This window comes from Pleurodeles waltl, chromosome 1_2 (genome assembly GCF_031143425.1).
Source record: "Pleurodeles waltl isolate 20211129_DDA chromosome 1_2, aPleWal1.hap1.20221129, whole genome shotgun sequence".
Classification (NCBI taxonomy): Eukaryota; Metazoa; Chordata; class Amphibia; order Caudata; family Salamandridae; genus Pleurodeles; species Pleurodeles waltl.
The window spans coordinates 45,634,355-45,660,314 of record NC_090437.1 but is presented as its reverse complement, the minus strand read 5'-3'; the positions used below and the strand labels follow the sequence as shown (position 1 = coordinate 45,660,314).

Here is a 25,960-nt window from a genome sequence, read left to right as displayed (position 1 = left end):
GTAGTTTTGTAGTCCTGTAAACATGGTACCAAATATTCAGCAATGCTTTTTTACATAGCTAGTACAGTTAAAGTAAAAAATGTATACTTTAATTTACAAACAAAAATCTCTAAACTTAAGTGAACCCTAAGCACTGAATTCTGTCCCGTGCAGGGAAAACTAAAATTCTCGTCAGAATTATCAGTGATTGTTCTAAATTCATCAACTAATGAATAAATTAAATTGTATTTTTTGAAGAATTGAGCATTGTTGCTTTGTTTGTTTTCTGTGTGGGTCTCAGCTGTACGCATTGGTCGTACAAACATGTTGCCACCTTTTTGGCAGTGACACCTATTTCATACTACTTGCAAATTATTTCTTCAGAATGTCTTGATCTGAACAAATATAACCTTTTTTGTACCTTCTGCTAAGATTTTACAGTCATCGGAAGGGTATGGGTAAAATGTTCTAAAATGTTCAGATGCACAGCAGACATTATAAATTATATAGCTTGCAACTGGTAACATCATTGACAAAATGATTTTGGGCTGGATCATAAAACATGTTTGCCAAGTACTAGTATGTGTCTGTGGTGGTGAGTACGTCAATTTGTGGTGCATGTAAATTATGAAAGCAGATTATTGGACGTGGTAATTGGTGCTGGATGTTTGTGCACATTTGTTGTGATGTATTTTGCTGTAGTGGTGATTTGTTGTGTAATTTCTGTGCTATTGTGTTTTTGTGATGCATCAATGCATTGTGTTGCTGTTGTTTTGCATCGTGGCTTTTGTGTACCATTCTTTCAGTTTTTACTGTTTTGTTGTGTTGTGCCCAATTATGCACTTGCTGCCTTGTTATTTTGCTTTGTGGTATGTTGTTGTGATGCATTCTGTTGTTTATTTTAGAGATGTCAACCATTTCTGCTGCATTCCCAGTCAAAAATAGCACATTCCTTCAGAGTGACAAACAGCCATTTACTACTAAGGTGGTAAAATGAGGCTGTTCGAGTTCAACTATGGAAGACATCTGTCCATCCAAAAATGTAAATCAGTATTTTTAGTTCTCATTTAATGGGACATGGCTCAGAGCATCTACTTTCTTTCTCTCCTACGGGCTTTAAATCTCCAGCAAGAAATCCTTCTGCAGCTTTCTAGTAGGAGAAAGGGTTGAATTACATGTTTTTTCATCCACACAGAGACTCACGCTGGAGGACAACTTGTACATTGGCAGAAGCAGAAAAGTCTTTGCTGGTCTGCACCATTTGGAGGAGACTCCATGATCTCCTCCCTGCGGTTGAATGGATTCCAAAGGAATACCCCATACACCAGCGGTCCTCAAGAAAACTGACTAATGCCTCCTGCACGCATTGCCCAGCATTAGGTAAATACAATCCTAAGTGATGTACGTCAGTGGTTCCCAACCTGTGGTCCAGGCATTAGAAAATCTACTTGAACGGCAGCAACATCAGCTTGACTGGCTGTGCCCTCTGGTGCGCAGCGAGGTGTCGTTCGCACTGATTTTTCAGCATAGAACCTGCAAACAGTGCTACATCATAGCGCAAGCAGTGCAATGTGCCTATTTCTTCCCGTTGATGTAACTCTGCTAAATGTCACAGTTTTTTTGTAACTCTGCCTAATTCCATGAAGTCAAATTCCATGAGTTGCGCCCACTAAACTCAATTTTACAAAGACACATAAGATCTTCTATACTACGAATGTGAAAGACAAGACCACAATTGGCACAACAAACGTTTATAGATTTTACTTGATAAGTGACAAAGTCTCTTTGAGTGAGTTGGAAGGTGTGGTATCTTTAGCGGGTTTCCGAAAATTGATTAGTTCACGAATCACATAACCTGTGGAAGGGAGGCAGTTCAGTGGCATAATCAAAAAAGGGGGAGAGCAGCAGCAAAAAAAAAACAATTAATTTTCATATGGACTTTGTGGTTACAGAGAGATTACTGGACTCTTGTTAACACTTCTTTTGAGCAAAGGTCTCCAGGTACAAGTGTCAACTGCCCAAGGTTTGCTCTGATAGCCACTTGTCCATACGATAATCAAAACAATGGAAATACTTTATTGCTATTATACGCCCATACAAAATACATTGTCTGACTGTTGTGACGCTAATTTTCACTCTTGATCTTCTGTTATTGAACTTGTAAAGCTGTAAACAAGTTCACTTTGGGCTGTTTTGGCCAAAAGCAAAGTGATTGTATGGCCTGCAAATTTTTTTATCCCTTCTTTATGCCTATTACCTCAAAAATATTAATGAACATTGTGTATCTAACAATGTATTAATCGCAGCATTTTTATGGCAGATGTCTCTTGAGCCTACTGCATGGTCAGTATATCACAGCAGTTAGGCTCCCTAGAATCACACCTTCCCAGTTTGTAACCCACAATGCTTTTCAAATTCCCTGTATGTGTTTTCACAAGCATTGTAAGTTTATTTGAACTGGGTGATTTTGATGCTGCTGAATATTGCTATTGATGTTGCATGGCTTTAGCTTAGGTGAATCGCTAGCTTCACATACCAGCACCATGTTGTCAGCAGGGCTCTGTTCATTATCGCCCCCTAGAAAATATCTAGAATGGACACCGCCAGATCATATTATTGCTTTCACATGTACCTCTGTAACTCAGCCTTTTGGAAAATAGCCATAGTTACATGAAATCTAAAAATAGGATATTCTTATAAATGCTAAACATGGAATGGTATACCAACTTTTGGAAAATGGTTGACAAATATGCTTTTTTTAAAAGAACAGTTTAAATTAATTTTTGCATCTTTGTATTCTTCTCTCTGTTTTGTGTCAGCTTTGTGCGTGTGTGTATATATGTGCGCCCGTGTGGGTGTGTGCAAGAGAGAGATTTAGGCAACATGTCTTTAATTCACGAAATAGAACTTGCCCACTTTAAGCACGTGTAATTGTGTGCATGTTTGCACACTCTCATCCTCAAATGATGTGGACAATATTTACAAAGCAAATGACAGAACTTACTTTGCCTCAGGAATTCATGCAGAATTAAGATTCAGGTGTATCAAGTGAACACCGTCACAATGTAATAGTGAACTGCATTGTACCTGTGCTCTGGCTTGATGTACCACTAAACTATGTTTCAAGTATTTCCCGTTCAGATGGGACCCTGCTTGGCATTTCCGGCTGGAGTTTTCCTATTTTGCCATGACCAAGTCTGATTTGCATATGGCTAGTTACCACTTTGAGTGACATAGTGGGCAAAACAATATGGACTGCGGTGCGGCCATGGCATTTGTCAGCGGTTGAGACATTTGCAACCAATCGTCTATCACCTTTATCTTTCACCATCACCCTGTTGAACCATGAACAGAAGACAAAAAAGCTAATGTACATCCAACGTGTCTTTCAGTCAGAAAAATTCCCCACAAAATAACCTCAAGGCACAGAATGGCCACCGTTACAAATACTCTTTCTTAGGTGTAGGAGGCCCAATAATTTCCAGGAATGACCTGTGAATGTCACCATTGTTTTGTACTGTAACATTATATGTACTAAAAACAAAGGTATGTTTTTCTATAACAGAGCATAATATCCTCGCTGTAATGTAACAGAACATCCCTGCAGGCACTAAGCAAGGGGTGCTTTTCAACAATGCTTTTAATACAACTATTGAGACCAATGAGTGTGGAGATACCGGCCGAGGTCACAATGATCAACAGAAACAGACCTCTGTAAATGACCAGGTCAGCAGAACGGTGAACGAATAACACCCTTCCCGAAGATAAATAGATTATCAATTTCCCCCTTTTTTTTGCCACTTTCAAGGTTGGCTGGATCTGCTTAAAAGAAGCTCAGCAGACAAAAGTTCGACCGAGTAATTCAAATGTCACATTCTTTCTCTAGAACAAACGCCAGAAACATCTCTCTATTTCCTAAATTCCTGATGCTGAAGAGTAAAGCCAGGGAATTCTAAATTATTTTTGGAAGTGATATAGTTCACTTGCCAAACTTCTTCGCGGGTGGTTTTACAAGTTTTTAGTTTTTTTGTCTTCATTAACATCGCAAAGAGTGATTTATACCTACAGGGAAAGAAATTATTCATCAGTGCATTCCGATAATTATGGTGCAGGTTCATCAGCAGAAAATTAGCCACCCAGCTCCCACATAAAACTGCATATATAATCTGCATTTGGGATTGAACCACTCCTTCTGTAACAAGGTACATATTTAAAGAGCTAAGCGATGGGAAAGCCAACAGGGGATGATTTCAAATCGGGATGTATGCGTGAAAAGTTGCACTGAGCAGGTTATTGGAAACCCAGCACATCTTGTATGAAGACTGGATCCTCCATTCAAGGTGGAGTGTTTCAAAGCAGACACTGAGTTGGCACGAGTGAAGGATAACTCAATGATTGGCCCGGTTGCATGGGCTTGTCAATCTGTCAAGTGCACTAACATCTCAATGGTAGCTCAACTTTAATTCAGCCCATCACTTGTCTACCACTGAAAAATGAACTGCTAACACGAACGGCCTGTCCTGGTTTTCAAATGAGGTTCTCAACTTAGCCTCCAACTAAAAAACAAAAGTATTCAAAACATATTTAATTAGCTGCCATGCATGTTCCCACTAGGAGCTCATCACAGACACTCCCGGTGGGATTGGACTACTTTTCCCCCAGCTGGCATATACCAAGGTTCTATATCATTAGCGTGTGACAAAGCCGGCCCCCTGAAATTCACTTTTAATTTTTTTTTTTTACAAAGTTTCTTATTGAAAAATAATAAATAAATAAATAAATAAAATGGACCTAACAGTTAATAAATAAATTACCTTGCATTATAATACAGCTGTATTCACGCCTTCCACACAAAATTGGCCATTTTTGTACTATATACGATATATATACATAAAGTGTATGCTGTACAGTCATGTGTTCTGTAATCTACATGTATGTCTGCATGTTTACATCTATTGTACATGCGTGTTTATGTGTGTATGTCTATCTCCTTCCGGGAGGACAGACGGGATGTGGGGCAGACAGACGGATAAAATATACCTACATGAGCTGCAGCAGCTTCAGAGATGGGGAGATAGACACATTCACATGCACACTGCGGTCTGAGAGGCTACTGCACACCTTGTCATGTCACAATGAGAAAGAATGGTTTCCGGTTGCTGGTTTGGCAGCCATTAGTGTACACCTGGTGGAATGAGGCTTTTCATTCCCTGGTTCTTTGCAGTAAGCATCATCTGAAGAAGGCCAAAGCAGAGCAACTATAAGTTAAATATACATTTTGCGCTTAGCCGCATTACATAACTTTGTAAGAGAAGCAGGCTGAAAGGGATTTCAAACTTTCTCGTCGTGTCTTGTTTCCTTTGTGGATTGCGCGTTTCTCTTTCTCTGGGTTTCCTCAGGTTATCTGCTGAAGAAGGCGGGGTTTCGCAGGCAGGCGGCTAGTCACCTGCAACAACCGAGGGGGCCTGCCGACGCTTCCAGGCTGCTGTCGGTGTCGGATGCGAGGGTTTGGTCGGTGGACATGGAGGAGATGTCGTTGACAGATGAGGACGGGGGGAGGCTCTCGCTGCTGTTCACTGCTGCACCTGTGCTGAGAAAATAAACAGCACAGTGATTAAATCTAAGAACCCATTCGCTTCTGTAAGGCTTCCTGCAAGCTATTACTATGAATTCCATGGACAGAAAAATGAAAGTGTACCTTAAAATTTGCATTGACCTAAATAATCTAGAAGGAATCTTTGGAGTGTTTTAGAACAGCCAGAATTCACACTAATTTTAACAAAATAAATTCCATTAGGCCAGTGTTAGTCATATCTTCAACTGTTTTCCAGGAGCGGACAGGCTGCCGAGTAACATATCAGTAGCCATGGCATTCTGGAGGCTTCTAGAGGAAACAAGCATAGACAAAGCCAAGAGGTCTCACCTATGCAAGCGCTATTGGCTTGGCAATGTGTTTTTGCCATGTTGTACACCAGTGTGGCTGCTGTTCAGCATGGCTAAAAGTTAGTGGCGTGTGGTGTCATAGAGTGGAGTGGGGGAGTAATGTATAGTGGATTTGTTGGAGTAGAGTGGAGTTGGGGAGTAGAGTGTTGTAGAGTTGAGTAAAGGGGAGTAGAGTTCAGTGGCAGGCAGTGTCGTAGAGTGCAATGTCGTAGAGTGGAGTGGTGTAGAGTGCAGTGGAACAGAGTGGAATGGGTTGGAGTGGACTGAGGTAGTCTGGTGGATTGGATTGGAGTACAGTGGGGTGGTTTGGATTGAGGCAGAGTGGGGTGGAATTGGTGGAGTGGGGTACATTGAAGTGGTTGGATTGGATGGGATGGATCGGAGTGGGGTATATTGGATTGGGGAGGGTAGATTGAATTGGAGTGATGGGGTCGGTGGATTTGATATAGGTGGGGTGGATTGGATTTGAATGGGGTGGTCTGGAGTGGGGTGGAGTTGAGTGGGGTGGATTAGATTGGACTGGATTGAGGTGGATTTGACTGAGCTAGGGTGGGGTGGATTGGATTGGGCTGGAGTGGGGTAGGCTGGATTGGAGTGGGATGGGTTGGATTCACTGGATTGGAGGGGGGTGGATTGGTCTAGAGTGGGGTCGATCAGAGTAGGGTAGATTGTATTAGATTCGAGTGGGGTAGACTGAACTGAGCTGGGGTGGACTGGATTGGGGTAGAGTAGGGTGGACTGGAGCAGATTGGATTTGAGTAGGGTGGACTGTGATGGAGTGGGATAGATTAGAGTCGGTGAGTTGGAGTGGGGTGGACTGGATGGGGTGGATCGGGGTGAGGTGACTGAAATGGAGTAGGTTGGATGAGGTAGTGTGGACTGGAGTTGGGTGGATTGGAGTGGGGTGAATTGAATTGGGGTAGGTTAGAGTGGGGTGGATTGGATTGGAGCGGGGTAAATTGGATTGAGTGGGGTGAATTAGACAGGGTGAGGTGGACTGAAATAGGATGGACTGGAGCGGTCTAGAATGGAGTGCAGTGGATTGGATTGTAGTACTGTGGGTTAGACTGGAGTGGAGTGGTTAAAATTGCAGTGGTTTGGATGGGATTGAAGTGAGGTGGATTGGATTGAGTGGGGTGGATTAGAGTGGGGTGGATTGGATTGGGGTGGAGTGGATTGAGGTGGAGTGGATTTCAGTGGCATGGATTTTTGGAGTGGGATGTATTGGAGTGGGGTGGACTAGAGTGTGGTCGATTGGATTGGGGTAGAATGGACTGGATTCGAGTGGATTTGATTTAAGTGGGTGGATTGGACGAATGGAGTGGGGTGGATTGGAGTTGGGTGAATTCAATTGTGTGCATTGGATTGGATTGGTGTGAGGTGGATTGGATTGGAGTGAGTGGATTGGGGTGGGGTGGACCTTTTAGAGTGGAGTGGATTGGACTGGTGTTGGTTGGATTGCATTGGAGTGGGGTGGATTGGACTGGAGTAGGGTGGATTAAGGTGGTTTGGAGTGGGGTGGGGTGGATTGGATTGGAGTGGGGTGGATTAAGGTGGACTGGATTGGACTGAGTTGGGTGGATTAATGTGAAGTAGATTGGATTGGGATGGATTGGAGTAGGTTTGATTGGGTTGTGGTGGTTTGGATTGGAGTGAGGTGGATTAGATTTTAGTGGGTAGAATGGATTTGAGTGGGTGGATTGGGTTGGACTGGATTTGAGTGGGTTGAATTGGTCTGGGGTAGATTGGACTGAAGTGGGATAGATTGGACTGGAGTGTGGTGATTTGGACTGGAGTTGGGTGGATTGGAGTGGGGTGGATTGTGGTGGATTGGATTAGAGTGGGGTGGATTGGGGTGGAGTTGAGTAGGGTAGATTGGATTGGGGTGAGGTGGATTGGATTGGAATGGGGGTTGATATGATTGGGCTGTATTGGATTGGTTTGGATTGTACTGGATTGGTGTGGGGTAGATTGGAACAGGGTGGACTGTAGTGGATTGGAGTGAGGTGAATGGGGTGGGTGGGGTGCACTGGATTGGGGTGAGGTGGACTGGAGTGGAGTGGGGTGGATTGGAATTGGGTGAATTTAATTTGTGTGAATTGGATTGAATTGGTGTGGGGTGGATTGGACTGGAGTGGGGTGGACTTTTTAGAGTTGGGTGGATTGGAGTGGGGGTGAATTGAATCGGTGTACATTGGATTGGATTGGTGTGGGTTGGATTAAGGTGGACAGGATTGTACTGGAGCAGGGTGGATTAATGTGAAGTAGATTGGAGTCGGATGGACTTGAGTGGGGCTGATTGGGTTGTGGTGGATTGGATTGGAGTAGGGCGGATTAGATTTTAGTAGGTGGAATGGACTTGAGTGGGTGCATTGGGTTGGACTGGATTTGAGTGAGTTGTATTCGTCTCGGGTAGATGTGTCTGGAATGGGATAGATTGGACTGGAGTGTGGTGGTTTGGACTGGAGTTGGGTGGATTGGAGTGGGGTAGATTGTGGTGGATTAGATTAGAGTGGGGTGGATCGGGGTGGAGTAGGGAAGGGTGGATTGGATTGGTGTGAGGTGGATTGGATTAGAATGGGGTGGATTGGATTGGGCTGTATTGGATTGGTTTGGATTGTATTGCATTGGTGTGGGGCAGATTGGAAAAGGGTGGACTACAGGGGATTGGAGTAAGGTGGAATGGGATGGGCAGGGTGCACTGGATTAGGGTGAGGTGGACTGGAGTGGAGTGGGGTGAACTGGAGTGAGACAGATTGAAGAGGGGCAGATTGTAGTGCGGCAGATTGATTTGGATTGGCGTGGGGCAGATTGGAGTGGGACAGATTGTTTTGGTTTGGAGAGGGGCAGATTGGAGTTGGGCAGATTGTTTTGGGTTGGAGTGGGTCAGATTGGAATGGGACAGATTGGAGTGGAGCAGACTGGAGTTGGGCAGATTGTTTTGGATTGGGGTGGGGCAGATTAGAGAGGGTTAGATCATTTTGAATTGGAACGAGATATATTGGAGTGGCGCAGATTGGAATAGGAACATTGGAGTGAGGCGGATTGGAGTGGGGCAGATCGTTTTGATGGGAGTGGGCAGGCTGGAGTGGGGCAGATTGTTTTGGATTGGAGTGCGGTAGACTGGAGTATGGCAGATTGCTTTGGGTTGGAGTGGGACAGATTATAGTGCAGCAGACTTTTTTGGATTGGAGTAGGGCAGGTTGGAGTGTGGCAGATTGTTTTAGATTCGGAGGGGACCAGATTATTTTGGATTGAGTGGGGGCAGATTATTTTGGAGTGGAGTGGGGCAGATTGGATTGGGTGCTTTTTTGTTTTTGTTTTAAGTGGCACATATTGGAGTGGAGCTGATTGTTTTAAATTGGAGTGGAGGAAAATGTTTTAAATTGAAGTGGGCAGATTGTTTTGGATTGGCATGGGGCAGATTGAAGTGGAGCACATTGTCTGGGATAAGAGTGGGGCAGATTGGAGTGGGGCATGTTGTTTTGGATTGGAGTGGGGCAGTTTGCAGTGGGGCAGACTAGAGTGGAGCTGATTGTTTTGGATTGACATGGGGCAGATTGGAGAGTTGCAGATTGTTTTCGATTGGCGTGGATAAGATCGGAGTTGGGCAGATTGGAATGGGGCATATTGTTTTGGATTGGACTGAGGCATATTGTTTTGAATTGGAGTGGGGCAGGTTGTTTTGGATTGGAATGGAGCAGATTGTTTTGGTTTGGAGAGGGGCAGATTGTTTTGGATTGGAGTGGGGAACATTGAGGTTGGCCCGATTGTTTAGGATTGGATTGGGACAGATTAGATTTGGACAGATTGTTTTGGATTGGGTGGGGCAGATCGGAGTGGGGCAAATCTGAGTGGGGTGAGAGGGGAGGACTGGAGCATGGTGGACTGGAGTGGATTGGGGTGAGTGGTTTTGTTTGGAGTTGGGTTGATTGGAGTGGGTGGATTGGATTGGTTTAGGGTCAATTGAATTGAGTTGAGTGGATTGGACTGAATGGGGTAACTTGGTGTGCGGTAAGGTGGGTTGGATTGGAGTGAGGCAGATTGGATTGGAGAGGGGTGAATTGGGGATTACTGCATAATTATCTGTCATAATTTCAGAAGCTACCCATAAGAAAGAAACAATGTTGGCCTGCAATATTGAGAACAAGATAATTGTCATCTTTTGAGAACAGCGCCCACAAGCAAAAACAAAACAAACCATGTGTGCAAAGTGAGAAAAGAAGACTTGCCAAAATAAAAGAAAAGAGTTAACAATAGAAAATAAAACTTTGCAAGTGTGTGTGTCCTGTTTGGCATGTTTTTGCCAGTCACAGGCCTTCTGTTTGCAGGGCCATAGAAAGTTAAAAGAAAGTACCTCAATTGCGTCAGGAGCAGCGGGTGGCACTTATTAATTTGACTCAATCAGTGCTTGGTCCCTGCTCCACAGACAGGAACGGAAATGATACTAGGCCAGCAGTGACAAATTATGAGGCTTTAAAGAAGAGTGCCACGCAAGTCTACAAATGGTAAGCAACGGGCGGGATCCATGCCCTTTTTAATTCACAACAGAGTCTTGCAAGCAAGACGCATGTGGTAGTGCCTGCTCTTGCAGGCTCAACCCTAAAAATCTCTGGACACTGTAGCAAAATGGGCAACTGCAATCAGCCAGTTTCATGAATCAAAAGTGCAACTCTGCAGATAATCCTAACAAGTTACAGAATTAGCAGATTTAGCAAGAATCCTATCTACTTCCCACTGTGTAATTCAAGGTGGCTCACCACATGACTATTAAAATAAATAATAGGTACACAAGAGCACCTCCCATTTCATAAACAAAATAGTCAATGAAGAAAGCTCTTAAGTCCTTTATGTCCAACAGGTTTGTTTACCTTCTATTTACTGCTTGGAAGTGGAAGCAGTCTCACACCACATCCTGATATGTGGAAAAGGCCACTGTAATTGGGAGAAGTTAGGCTCATAATACACACATCCTTCAGCTATGCTGCACACTCTTACAATACCTAAACAACACACTAATAAATAATGATTAACCCTCCCTCACCCTTTAAACAGTTTCCCACCCATGCGAATCTCCACCTGTCTTATTCCTAACAATATCAGTTCTAACCAACCTTTGACCAAGTTTATTTAGATCTCCTTGTTCATTTGAACTCTTCATCTTTCCCTATATTTGTTTCACTTTGCTGTCTATCTTACCTGTCTTGATACCAGTCTTTCTTGTCAATATACATTCACTTCTTTATTCTTGTCTGATATGTTCTTCCTTTCTTTATCAGCTTCCACGTGTTCTTTGAGTTATCACTCTACCACCAGACAAACCCCCCACAGAGGTGTTGTTTCTATCCCCCACAAGCGGACCAATCCCCATGAAGCTCTCTACCTTGTGCAACAATTTTTCCTAATAAATCCTTTTCGGCAGTAGGAACAAGCAAACCCCTTCATGGTCGAATTACACCAGACATTGAAACACAATATATACATGGCTCACAACTTCAATCCTCTACTTCTTACAGTAACCCAAAATCTTCCTGTTCACATCTTTTCTTGTCTTATTGATTACTGTAGGCGTTCTTGTTCCCCCCATACTTTTATGGGCAGTAGCTGTGTTTAAAACACAAATGCTCATGCCCACCTTTCCTTCACTTCAGCCATTATCTTTATCAATTCTATGCCTGTGGATTGCACCAAGTCATTTTTTCCCAAGTGTATCAACACCGTGTCCAGTCTGTGCCACATTTCCCTCATTTCCCACAGCATGGACATCAAGTGTCCCCTTCTCATCCTCTTCAATGCCCAACTACCTCATTGCTGCTTCTTCCACTGGTAACCATATCTGTAGCCAATAACACTGTCTGCCTGCATGCTCTTCAGCCCATTTCATAAGGGAATGCCCACAGAGATAAATATTTTCCTTCCTAACACTCTATACCTTGGCGCCTGTGAGATATATAATATTGTTTTTCTGTGTCACTCTGAATGCCACATCTCCAATCTCACAAACACCATATAATGTTGTCTCTCCATCTCCCCCAGTCTCTTCAACCTCTCTTCTGTGAACTTAAATCTGAACCTTTCAATGCTGTTCCAACTCAGAGATCCAAGGTTGGTTGGATCAGCTTAAAATAAGCTCTTAGATAGATCCCTAGGATACCTAATTCTTGCCCATCCCACACCACTCTTCCTTCCTCATGCACAAACAACCTCCCTTCTTCCCACCACCTCAATCATGCAAAATAGCTCTCCAACAATACAATGCATACCTCTTTCACTCCAGATATGCCCATCTGTACATCTCTCCCTTTTGCTTTCTGATCTGTTTTATACTTTCTAAACCTCACACACACTCAACATCCTCAACCCTTGTATCCTCCCATAATAAGCAACTATAGTTCCTTGACAATGTCACTTTAGACAGTTTGAATGCCCCAAAGAACATAACCAAAAATATAACCCTGAAAAACCTACATTCCCATATTGTGGGGCATGCAGATCTCACTCAGGCAATCACCCCCTTAAGATATTAGCAGTTTCACCTTTTCTTCCCGTTTCCCTAACTCATTCTTTGAAAATCCATCTCCATAGCTTACCCCTGCACAGCTCATTCCCCCAAAACACTTATAAAAGAAGGCAATAACAGCCAACTTCCCCACAATGGTCACAGGGGCCAACCCCTTTTCCACCAGGCTCATAATAAAGTTCATCATAGCCCTACTCCTTTTTTGTAGCCCCTCCTTCCACACTTCCTCTTTGCTCTTGACTACACAATTCCATTCAAGTCCTCCTGTATGTTCTCCTCATGGAATCAGTCACTGCCCTCTCTGTCAGATACCTCACTCTCACTTTTCTGTCTGTACTAGGGTCCCTTTTCTGTCTGTCTCTGATGCCCTGCCACACAGTCTCACCCACTATTCAATGCATCAGCCATTGCACTGTCCAGCCCTGGTATATGTATGCTCTCAACGGCATATTCAATTTCAAGCAAACCAGCACCAGTTCCTGGAGAAGTTAAAGCATTTACACATCCTTGGCAGACAATTTGTTTATCATGTGTACCACTCTAAAAGTCACTCTTTTGTCCTTCAACTCATCACCCCACAACCCCATAGCCAGCACTACTAGAAATAATAAAAAAAATATGCTATGCTGTGTCTCATCTGTCACCAGTTCTCTGGCCAAGGTTTCACAAATCAATACCCTCTCCAACAACCTCTCCAGTACACTTCAAATCCTCCCCTGCCTGATACGCCAGAAAAAATCTCCACCATCCAATCTATTACATCTTCTTGAATCCATTACACTGCTTGGAGTTATTACTCTATAAACACAATTCAAATGTCCTAGGACCTGTTGAATGAATCACAGCTCACACATCTTCCTCCCTATTAAGTCCTTCAAAATTGCCTTCAGTCTGTCCAGCTTATCTTAAGGCAATTGGGACACCATATCCACAGATTCCAATTCAATTCCTAAAAATGTAAGATGGGTGGTTGGGCGCTTTATCATTTCTTGAACCAAAGATACCCCCAAGTTGTCCACCACCATGTGAAATGTGTCAATCAAGCACTTACACTTGCCCATCAGTCCTGCCCTGCATACAAATGCAAATTGTCAAGGTAGTGTATAATTTGGTCTGACCCCGCCAACTGTCTTGGCACCCATTCCGGGAAGTGCTAACTTTTCAAAAAGGGTACATGCCACTGAGCACCCCGTTGGTCGTGTCCACAAAGAACTGAATTGCCAACAGTTGAAAGTCTCCCACATGCACTGGTAACATGGATTTTATGTCTGCCTTTCCCATTTCCGCTCCTGCCCTGCATTTTCAGACTATTCATATTGATGTATCAATATTTAAACATTTCACTTTACAGACATTTTAGTCTATGAAGCAGTTTATGGAATTAACTTGGCCATTATTGAAGGTACTCTACCAAGAGTGGATATCATTAGATCCAGAATAATAAGTGTATCCAAAGGGGCCTGCCATGCGTTACTTTGGCACTTCTGTGTACCACTTCAGTCCCTTGTCAACCCTGTCATCTTCCTCATGGCCTTTCCTGTTATCCTTTTTTACCCTGCCTTCATTCAAGGAACATGTCCCACAAATCCCACCTTGCTGTCTGGAAGTTCTCACTCCCCAGGCTTTCCTCATGCATTGTCCCCCACTCAATCCCTGTATAACATTCCCTCTCATTTGAGCATTTTGTCCTGCTTCTTTCTCTCAATCCTTCCACCATCCTCCTCAATACTCACAGTCAGTGTCCACACATCTTGTCTTGTACTCCATTCTCCAGTGCCTCTAGTCCATATCGTTTGTTTTCTCTTCAACTCTTCTGCTAGACAGCTGTCATGACATGGTTCCATCCAGCTCTTTTTTGGGCTAACACTGTTTACTCTCCCTGGCCTTTAGCACCCCTTACTTCATCTGATCCTTACCCTAAAGAGGACCACTGGTGCTGCTCTTCTACTCTGCGGAATCTAATGCTTCCTGAGCCTTGCCTTGGACTCTTCTCTCATTCCATCACCTTTCCAACCCATCTTCTGTTCTTGCTTGGTCACCCAAATCTTCTTCTACTATACCGCCTTCATCATCTTTTTCTTTTGCCTTGTATCTTCTTCTTCACACACGAACTGTTGCTTTATTGCTAGGCACCATTACACCTTCCCCCTGGCTTATCCTGTGCACCATGATCACTGCAGATCTGAGAGCAACTCTGTGCTTCACAGCCTTGCTGCCTTCCTCACCTTCCAAGTGTGAATCCTCCAGTCCCTAAAGTCTCTTCCATGCGCTGAGTAGCTTCTTGAGGTGAGAGGCACCTTTGCTGTCTTTCATCTCTCGAAGTAAACCACCCACTGTAAACCACATTTGTCCCAGGCAGTGGAGGGACGCAACCATGCCACTCTGCCTCTTCTGATCGGGACCTTGTACCAAAAGCCATTCTATCTCACTGTGGGGGTGACCATAACACTTCCACCACCTGCCCTGGACTGGGCAGTGGGCCTGGTCCTCCCAAAACAGTGCCATCTCCATGCCTCCACACTTCTGTTCCATGGAGGGTCCGGGATGTCCATACTCCTAAAATAAAGAGCCTTTCTCTTCTTCCTGCCTGCTGCCAACGACTGCTCCTTGCTTTCGCTCCCTTCTGACTGCTCGCTGTCCCTTGACTGCTTTGCTAGCCTTTTCTTTTGCTTCTCTACCTATTTTGTGTTTGTTTTTGCTGGTTTACCTTCTCTCTCATCCTTTGCTCCAACCCACTCCGAGAGTTATGGCCTTTCATGCTTGCAGGGGTGCACCCTATGTCTCATTTGCCCATAGCACCCTTCCCCTGCACAAGTGGGGCTGTTATTGCTTCCTGTGGTTCTCCAGCCCTTTCTCCATGGAATTAGCCCCCGCTCTGATGATCAAGGATTGTGCCAGTGCTGCCCCTTGCTCCTCCCATGTCGTGGGAAGGAGCCACATGTCAGCCCCGCTGCCAGGACTCCAGCCAACCCTGCCCTCTGGGCCTACCTAGTGTTTCCTTCATCGGGAATCCCTGCCCTGACCTGGCTTCATTGACTTGGAACACCATCAAAGTATTTCAATATTTAAGCAGTCCTCTTCAAGAGTATACACTTTTTATTTGCACATTTTGGTGAAAATGGCACTTTAAGATACACACTTTGTTCCCATGTTTTGCAAACCTTTCTTGGCAGGAGAACTCAGCACCCCTCAAGTCCTTCTAGTATCTGGGCGTGCTCACTCGCTGGAACTGTGGGCAAGTATTACATCCTGCCACTTTAAAAAATCACCAGCTGCCACGCTATATATATTTCACAAACCCTAATTATGCCTTTGTGAGTTAAAATTGAGAAAAGGAGAGATTAATTGGACTTTTCTGCACATCACATGCTCAGTGTCTGTAAACAAGAATTTAACAATCAGGCATTACAATTTAAAGTTTTTGAACTATTGGTTGTGGCACATGTATTTATAAATATTTCATTATGTATTTTCCCACAGAAAACGGCATATGGAGTGGGAATAGAAAGGCCTTTCCAGGCTAAAAAGGTCAATGATTTCACTTTACAGCTAAATTCACAGTAGCACAGAAATGAAAAAAAAAACATTGCTCCATACATAACGATGTTATTGAATCTTTAAATGGTGCACATCATTAATATAATGTCTTCCGAAGGTAAAATAGTTGCTTCACATACAGGCACAAGTCAGAGGAGCCCAGACTTGCAAACAGTCTTACTTTTTTACAAATCTTATGGTGCAGGAAGCAGAGACTTGCTGGTGAAAATGGCCATTCTGGTGGACTGGCTTTCAGAAAGATGCAGGTGGCTGAACATTTAGGACACAACAGGCAGACACAGGCTTTTGTCCTGTTGAAAGTGTTGCCCGCTTCACACAACCACACAGAACCAAATGAGGCATTGCTGAAGACTAACTTACTACAGTCAGGCCACGTCAAACCCGAGAAAACGGTGCTACCCAGCTATCTTCAGCCCTGCCTGGCTTTGTAAGATGGCAACATCGGTGGCTGGGTGGTTAAGCAGAGCCAGGTGATGATTCCAAGAATGAAAGGCATTGGCAGCAACAACTCAGCAGCAAAATATGACCTGACAGTGTGTGAAAGGCAGCCTGCAGGTGAGGCATCAAGGCACTCCGTAGTAGGCATCTATGGCTTCCAGCATCCAGCAGGTCAGTGAAGTAATGGGTTGGACTGGTAATTCCTCCTCCTGGCAACAGGTAGTGAGCAGGCAATCTGATGCTCTCTCCTGGTTTGACTTGTGTAGGTCCCCTTACATACTTTAAGGTGCATCGAATGCTCTGCTTTAGTGACTTCACCACTGTCTGGGCAGTGTGTCGTGATGAGAAGTTGCATATGTTAGTGCAGTGGGTTAATGCATGCACTGCAGGGGTAGGTCTTTGCATGGTCACAGGTTTAAATCCCAGTGGGTACACTCAGCCTTCCATTCTACTGAGGTTGCTAAAATGAGTACTGTTAAGTTGAATAACAATATGAACTTGGGCTTAACACATACACATGCCTTGTTATGATCCCATAGCTCTAGGGGGTAGAAAGTGGGTCTGGCTGCTACCTTGCCTATGTAAATGGGCCTGGGGTGGAAATGAAAAGGTCCTTGGTGTGGGAGCAGCAGGGTGGTACGATTGTTTCAGGGGTGTTTCAGGGGTGCAGGATAGTTTCAGGCCTTGGTGCCTGCTTCTCTCCTGTAAGGAAGGAAGTCTTGATTGAGTTTCACAACAACTCCCCGGGCCTCTATGTGAAAGAGTGAGCCAAGGATGGAGGGGGAGCAAGGCATGCACACTTCATGCTGTGTGTGTTCAGGTGGGCTCATTTACATTATTTTATACGTATAGCTTCCTCCCCCCTTGGCCGGCTCAGGTATGGCCACACTACCACAATAGATGGAGCCTGAATTAAGTAAACAACTAAAAGAAATTGCCCATGCAAATAAAACTGGGCTGCCGCTGGACTTGGTCAGTGGCAGTTCAACCCTCAGTTGAAAGGTTTAAGGGTTAATCTCACCTTGGTGGTCACATGTCATGCTTTACTATGGTACTACAAAGAAGTGGCGCACCTCAAGGAGATGTGCGGACAGCATATATTGACGTCAGTGGATGGACAGTACACATGAGGCACAATCTAGGTTGATTATATACCCCATTCTACATTTGCAGGAACCATAGTACAAACATACAAGTTCCGGGTACAATGTCAGTAGATGCATCTTGAAACCTAGTAGCCTCTGGGGGGAGGTGGTGGCAGCAAGGGGTGAAGGGAGGAGAGCGCACTGTGCTTCTATGCGAGCCAGGTTGGATGGCTGATGCTTTAGAGGTGCAACCCTAATAGATGCATCATGACACCTAGCAGCTCCCATGGATTGGCATGTGTAGCTTCCTCCCCAGCCTGGGTGCCCACCAATGACTACGCCATGCACGGAGGTGAATATTACATGTCTTTATTATTCTGTGTGTAACTATGAACTCAACATTCCAATCCAAGTTTTCATTGCATTCCACTCTAACACCTATGTCACACTTCTACGGAGTCCGTTTAGAGCCAAAAGGGTTCCGTCATAAAACTCACAACACCCTACATCTCCCCTTCTGTTAAATAAAAAGTTAACTTTTTTTACAAAACCTGTATAAATACATATAGCCATGCACAATTACATCTCTTAAATGAACCTTCTTGGCCCTTTGATCAGTCGATCTGATCTGGTTAGTGGAAGCTGGGAACTGCCATCTTCAGTGTCAGCGATTTTTAAAGATGTTGAAGAGATAACGCAGTCACTGAGATCTCAGGTTCAGTCTTTTCTTCATCATCTCACTTAATCTCCTCTCTTAAAAGTAATATTCTTTGTATGTCACTTCTTGTTCACATAAACTTTAATTTCTGCTTCTTAACCAAGTCCCTTGTACTAATCGTGTTCTCACTTCTTTCTCTCTTGTTGGTCTATTGAAGTAACTTGGTTGTCATTGCTCTCCTGAACATTAAAGTCGCAGGACTTTCACCTATGTCGAGTAAGGTGTTGAATGATAAGCTTGTAGGGTACAATTTAATGCAATTTTCAAACAGAGCTTATCAAGATTTGAACACTGTACTGCTTCCTTTAGCATTCTCATAAAATGCTCAACAAATCTATTGGCCTGTGGCCACAACAGTGCACTGTACAGATGCTCCAGGAATTATTTGAATTCGCGACTGTTAAAAAGTGGGCTATTATCAGACTTCAAAATGGCTGGAATACCCATGTCGCAAAGATGCCCTCTGGTCTCTCAGTGACTTGTTCTTGAGTTGTGAAAGAGATATCTTTGACTAATAAAAAACGTAAGTGTTCTTCCACAATCATCAGGTTGTTGTGTAGCTATTTTAGCAATATTTTTTTATATACGTTATTTTAGCATACTAGTCCTGCCGCCGTGCACTTTGACCTAGATATATTTTATTCAGCTTTGTTTTTATTATTTTAACAATAGCCACATTTGCGGTCTTGTTTTATTTTTCTCTATCTAGCTGTTCTTTGCTTCGATCAGCACTGCATTCTTAAACAAGACATTTCTTTCACTCTGTGCTTTTCTCAAGGCTGCAGTAAGATAGGTTGCGGGCAAAAGTGGTACGCCTTGTCTCCAATGTTCACAGAAACATACACACTCTTACGTGGGGATCCTTTCTTGGAACATCAGCTGTTTTATTATAGAAACACTACTTTGACCCATGTATGTTAGAGGGAGATTCCAGCCAGATGACCACGACTGTATGCTGATTGCTGAGTGCTTCCCTACAACTGCTTATGTAGACTACAGGCCTCTTGCTCAGGTATGAGGGATGATGTCTTCCCAGGGGAACCTGAAGGGCAGAATTAGAGCTTAACATGCTGTGCTCTAATGTAACCTAGGACAGAACTATCCTTCACAATCTTAGTGACAATATGGTAGCGTTATTCTTGTGGTTTACTCTCCTTGTCACAATTTTAATTCTATTGTGCTTCATCGTCCTAGGTATTGCAATAAATGCTTTATTATCTAGGATGCAGTTACTTTAATAAACATTATTGAACTATACTCTGCCTTTGATTGTCCTTGCATATGTGAGACTAATGTAACTGAGAGAAACTAATGAGAATTAAGTGACCACGACTCCCCTGAGGAGTCACTTATGTCATGCACCTGGTTGACCAATCATCCCAGCTCTTGGGTGGAGATGAGGCACTGCTAGTTAGACGGAACAACACTCGGATTAGGCCGACAGGTGTCACATGGTGCAGGATCAGATTCAGTCCCCCGCAATACAGGTGATTTTGCCACCCAAAACCAGTAGTCTCATTAGGATAATGAGAACCTACGCAACAAGGTGATGTCCATTATAGAGTGGACCAAAAAGTTAATGGCTATTCTCTCCCATGCATGCTTCGGGAGTTCTGACATATTCAGAGAATATTGAGTAATGTTTGTAGAAAGGCCGTTGCAGAGATGACAGGCCTGGAGTTCATTTTCAACCCTGTCATATAAATACAGAAACCAAACTAAGGCCCAGATTTACAAGCTGCCTGCGCCGCTGGTGCATCACTTTTAATGACGCAACGGCAGCGCAGTCTGCTGACCCATATCTACAAGGCCACGTAAAGCCACTTTGTGTGGCTTTACATGGCCCTGTAGATATGGAGTAAGGCAACGCAGCGCAAGTTGCTGTGTTACCTTACTTTGCGTGGGGGAGGAGTTTTCATTGGTGTTGAGTGGGTGTTCCCACGTAACACCCATGGTTTTTTCACGCATTTCCAGATTTACAAGGTTTTATAAACCTTGTAATGCATCAAATTCCTATGCCACCCCAGAGGTAGAGTAGAAGTGACGCAACAGGGAGAAATTTCTTTATTTCTCCCCATTTGTTCCTCTATGTGTGCTGCATTTTGCAGCACACATAGAAAGAGGAAAACTCCTCTTGGGATTGTTTTTGTGCAGCAAGGTACCCCCTCCTGCACAAAAACAATCATCCGCAATGCAGGCACCTTTGCACCATGGTGCAAGGGTGCCTGTGTTGGTACAGAGCAGCAATTTGTGTGCCAGCACAAGGGAAAAGGACAGGAATGTGACATATCTTGTAGATACAGTGCATTACTACCCTTTTGTTTTGACGCAGGGCAGCGCAGCGCAGCAAGAAGGCTTGCAGCTCTGCCTTGCACCAAAACATTGTAAATCTAGCCCTTAGTCTTGGAGAGCTCTTTTTGTGGCAAGATACCACAATGTCCTTTGTGAGCCACTCAATTATTTTCTGCAGCAGACTCTCAGTGATCAGGATTCATGACCCTCGCAGTATACCTTCCTCATGAGTTATGGGCAGTTAATCTTTGACATTTCTGTATTTTTGATATTAACCAGTATTGGAAAGAGGTCCAGTGTGTCAGTTCCATGACTGATGTGTAATAATGTCTTTTAACTTCAGCATGTCACTATCATAGCTCATGGCAGTGATAACCTGGGCTAACGAGATATCTGCTGGTGTATATGATTTTACAATAAAGATAATGTAGGTTTCAGCCGTTTTGGGAAGAGTACCTTGGCTTTCTATAGGCACTCTGGAAAGGTAGTCAGAACAGTTTTGATCCTTCCCTGGATGATGCACAATGGTACAATTGTACTCTTGCAACCGTAGTCCCCATTGTTCAATGCGAGGAGGCATCTTGGCTTTTGGATTGCCAAATATAGCTTGTAAAGCGTGATTGCCAGTTACCAGAGGAAAAGGCTTTCTGTACAGGAATATGTGGAAATGTTCACAAGCCCGTAACACGGCTAAATTATCTTTCTCAGGTTGTGAGTAAGCATGTTCTGTCTGGAACAAACTTCTACTAACCTATGCCACAATATACCTTTGAGCATTTAGGAGTCAACTGTGATGTGAAAGGATCATGCCTAACCCTACTGGGCTAGCCTCAACATCAACCTCTGTATGAAGCTTTGGATTGCAGTATACCATTTCAGCAGCATTTTCAATGGCTTGTTTGATTCTTCTGAAACTTGTCTCAATTCTTGTGACCATTGAATTGAAACATTTTTCTTTGTCACCTCTCGTAATCGAGCACTTACAGTGGCAAAGTCTTCTATGTATCTTGAACAGTAACTAGATATGCCAAGAAATGAACATACCTTAGAAACATCTTGTGGGGGATCAGCATTTGACAGTGCTTGTATTTTCTCAGGATCGGGTGTCACACCCGAATCAGAAAAGATATAGCCAAAGAATTTGGAACTCACACTTGTTTGCATTCAAAGTCAAACCTGCATCAGTAAGTAAATGACATGCTTGTGTGAGAGCTCTATTGTGCTCCTTCTGTGTAGCTACAAAAACTAATATGTCATTGCTATAACTGAACTCATTCACAACAGGCTGTATGATATGCCGAATGACGTCTTGGAAAAGTTCAGCAGCGGATGACACACCAAAGCTAAGGGGCATATTTATGAGCCCCTAGCGCCACCGGAGCATCACTTTTTGTGACTCTCTGGTGGCGCAATGCCCTGCGCCGTATTTACAAGGTGGCGCTAAGCCACTTTTTGTGGATTAGCTCCACCTTGTAAATATGGCTCCTTCACGCACAGGCCTTTGAGTAGAAGGGGTGTGCAACGGGTGTTGCAGTGGGCGTGCCACAGCCACACCCATTACATTTTGACGCTGCCTTAGATTTACAAGTTTTCTTAAACCTGAAGCAGCACCAAAATCTAACACCGCCCCAGGGGTTGTGTTATCAAGGTGCAACGAGGAAACATCCTTTTATTCCTTCTCGTTTTCTGCTTTTTCAATGTGTGCTGCATTCGGCAGCACGCATAGAAATAGAAAAATGCCAGATATGATTGTTTATGTGCAGGAAGGTATCCCTTCCTGCACATTAACAATCATTTCAAAATGATGCTTTGGCACTTCTGTGTGTGCTGCATCTGCAGCACACCCAGAAGTGCCAAATCGCCATTAGTGATTGTTTATGTGCAGGGAGGGACACTTTCCCAGACATAAACAATCAAACCCCCTCAACGGCAAGGATGCCTGCATTGGTGCTAGGCAGCTCAATTTAGCACCAGCGCAAGGGACAACACAGGGTTGCGCTGTATTCAATTAAATACAGTGCATCTGTGCATTGTAAAAATGATGGAGCTTGGCTCTGCCAATATTGGCACAGCGTCACGCTCCATCAGTTTCCATTACAAATAGGCCCAAATCTTTTGTATCAAAACAGACCAACATGTGTAGATAAGGTTGTAATGTACCTGCAATTTTCTTTGAGTTCCAACTGATGATAACCTTTATTTGAATCAAGACAAGAAGACTTTTGCACCATTTGATTGTGTTATCATGTCAGCAATGTGTAAACCTGGACGTCATTCTTGTTCAATTGCCTTGTTTGCCTGTAAATATACCCCAAACAGTTTCTCTCAGCATTCATCCTGTGAATTAATCTGACAAGCATCCTTCTATAACTCAAACGCACATTGCTCCTTCATCATTACATTCATTGAACTTACAATGTTTGATGAGTGTATCCAGTCTCTCCACAAATTCATTGATGGTTTCACCAAGTTTTTGGTGTTCTTGACTGAAAATGCATCTTTCATAATCAACATTTGGTACTTGATTGAATTTGAGATGCAATGCTTCTTTAATCTGAAGGTATGTGACTTCGTCAGTTCTTGGCATTTTCTTTATGACTTCTTTCACACCATCACCAAGAAGATTTCTGAGATACTTGATAGTCTTTCTGTTATCAGTCTCGTCAAGTGCATCAGTGAAATCATCAAAATTCTCTATTCAAGCAGTTAATCTGTTGCCAATATTTTGCTTTTTGGTGGTATTGAAAGTTGGTGGTGGTTTTAGGAAGGCAGCAGCACTGTAACTAGTGATGGGAACAGCTGACACTGAGGGGGAAGCTCTTTCAGAGGCTGTTTGCTATCCACTAGGACATGCAAAATCTGCCCCATATCTGAGGGGCCTTGGGTCATCCTAGACAGTCTTTGGAACTGGGACCTTCTTCTGGGTTACCATAACAGCCCTTTCATTTTTTAAAGTTGTTCTGAGCTGCCACCTGGCAACTTTCAATGGTGTGCCGCTTCAGGTATTGGACAGCTCAGTAAGCACAACACTTGCTTCTTCTTGTGTCTCCTTGCCCAGGACTGAGGTCATAAAGCTCCACTTATCAAGACTCTGGTAAGTGTAATGACAGTATGCTTCCTTCTTACTTGTTCTGTCAGCCAGTGCTTCTATATATTTTGTTAGTATTTGACTACAGCAGTTTTCAGCACTTTTCTGTATGTGTATGTAGCCACCTTTTGCAGCAGCTCTCCATATAATGTACAATTTTATCTTACGTGGCAGCTCGGTACCTTTATATATGGCCTGACCAACAGGTTCTCGGCCAACGACGCTTAGGTTCTTTCCAATACTTTTGTTGCCTTCAACTGCTTCACAGTGGCTGGAGCTGTGCTTTGACTCCACATGCATTAAGCTTCGATTTCGTACTTCAATGGCGACCCACGTGGCATGAACTAGAATTTTGTTTGGACCACAGCAAACTCTCTGGGAAAGCACTGGGAGAGCTAAACATTACATCTTTAATCTTCTGTGTGTAATAGCAAACTCAACATTCTAAACCAAGCTTTTATTGCATTCATCTCTAACAACTATGACACACTTCTACGGAGTTCATTTGGAGCCAAAAGTTTTCTGTCGTAAAACTTGTATGACACTACAGCGTGGAGCTCATTCTTCTATGGAAATTCAAGACGGAGAGCAGGTGCTGTGCATTGACTTTAGTGATAACTGCAGCTCCCTGTTCCTCAAAGTACATACGACTCGATCTAAAACAAATGCATTTCTGCTGCAGAAGGAGTACAGGACACTTTGGAAATGGACGTTTGATGGGATAAGAAATTAAGGCCCATATTTATACTTTTTGACGCTAAACTGCGCTAACGCAGTTTAGCGTCAAAAAATTTTGCGCCGTCTAACGCCATTCTGAAGCGCCATGCGGGCGCCGTATTTATGGAGTGGCGTTAGACGGCGCAATCAGACCGGCGCTGCCTGGTGTGCGTGGAAAAAAACCACGTAGACCAGGCAGCGCCAGCGTTGGGAAAAAATGACGTTAGGGCGTCTTAAAATGGCGCAAGTCAGGTTGACGCTAAAAAATCGTCTTAACCCGATTTGCGCCATTTTTTCGACGCCCAGACGCCATTTCATGACTCCTGTCTTAGTAAAGACAGGAGTCATGCCCCCTTGCCCAATGGCCATGCCCAGGGGACTTGTGTCCCCTGGGCATGGTCATTGGGCATAGTGGCATGTAGGGGGGCACAAATAAGGCCCCCCTATGCCACAAAAAAAATAAAAAAATAAAAAAAATTATACTTACCTGAACTTACCTGTACTTCACTGGGATGGGTCCCTCCATCCTTGGGTGTCCTCCTGGGGTGGGCAGGGGTGGCAGGGGGGGTCCCTGGGGGCAGGGGAGGGCACCTGTGGGCTCATTCTGAGCCCACAGGTCCCTTAACGCCTACCCTGACCCAGACGTTAAATTCAGGCGCAAATGCGGGTTTTTTTGACCCGCCACCTCCCGGGCGTGATTTTTGCCCGGGAGTATAAATACAACGCATTTGCGTCGCCGTCATTTTTTTAGACGGGAACGCCTTCCTTGCATCTCATTAATGCAAGGAAGGCGTTCACGCAAAACAATGACGCTCTTTCTTCATACTTTGGCGCTAGACGCGTCTAACGCCAAAGTATAAATATGGCGTTAGTTTTGCGCCGAATTTGCGTCGAAAAAAACGACGCAAATTCGGCGCAAACGGAGTATAAATACGGGCCTAAGGATCTGTGAAGATGGAAAACGTTTTTGTAGCCTACGCCAGTAAAAGAAATTGCTGTGCACACCAATAGTTAGAAAGGCAGTTCTGAGTTCACATTTTGAAGGGTTCACACATACATGTAGAGAAATCATCACTTGAGTGTTTGCCCAGAGGGGAGGGGGTGAAACGGTGGTCTGGCACAATGGGAGAGAATGCCTTATCCATGTGGGAGGCGCTATATTTCCATACACTTGTCACCTCCTTTCACTTATGACAACTCCAGGTTGGTGAAAGGGGAACCCAACTAAACAAAGAAATTCTCCTTTGCCTGTATGCAATGAAGCCCAAAGGGAATAGATACTCATCACAGTAATGCATGGTACAGCTACAACTGCACAATAAATATTGTTAACCCTTGCAAAGAGAAAGAGTACCTAATTTCACAATTACGGAAATTCCAAGGCCGGGCTATCCTCTGGATTTTTTAAAGCTCATGCCAATGTCCACATGATGATTACACGTTTTTATGCAGGAGGTAAAAATGTGTGTTACTTACATATACTCTTTAAGAGTCTTAAATAAGTATGGTTCAACTGGACCACAGTCAATCATGCATTGTGTATGGACGTCTGCATTGCACAACCTGATCTACATGGATCTCAGCACATAGGCTTGTTTTTTATTTGTTTCTTTTTTTCATTT

The 25,960-nt window shown here is 43.8% G+C and overlaps 1 protein-coding gene across 5 annotated transcripts in view; it reads right to left on the bottom strand.

The window, feature by feature from the left end:
• Positions 1 to 801: 801 nt before the first annotated feature.
• The window catches only part of MAPK10 (mitogen-activated protein kinase 10), a 794,060-nt gene continuing 768,901 nt past the window's right edge, over positions 802 to 25,960 (bottom strand). For 2 of the 5 annotated variants that reach the window (XM_069236167.1, XM_069236175.1), the window contains exon 15: positions 802 to 5,569. In XM_069236167.1, coding sequence (XP_069092268.1) covers positions 5,553 to 5,569 — 17 coding nt within the window. In that variant the 3' untranslated portion in view covers positions 802 to 5,552. The remainder of the gene's footprint in view (positions 5,570 to 25,960) is intronic. The other 3 variants (XM_069236153.1, XM_069236160.1, XM_069236182.1) reach the window with 2 other exon arrangements.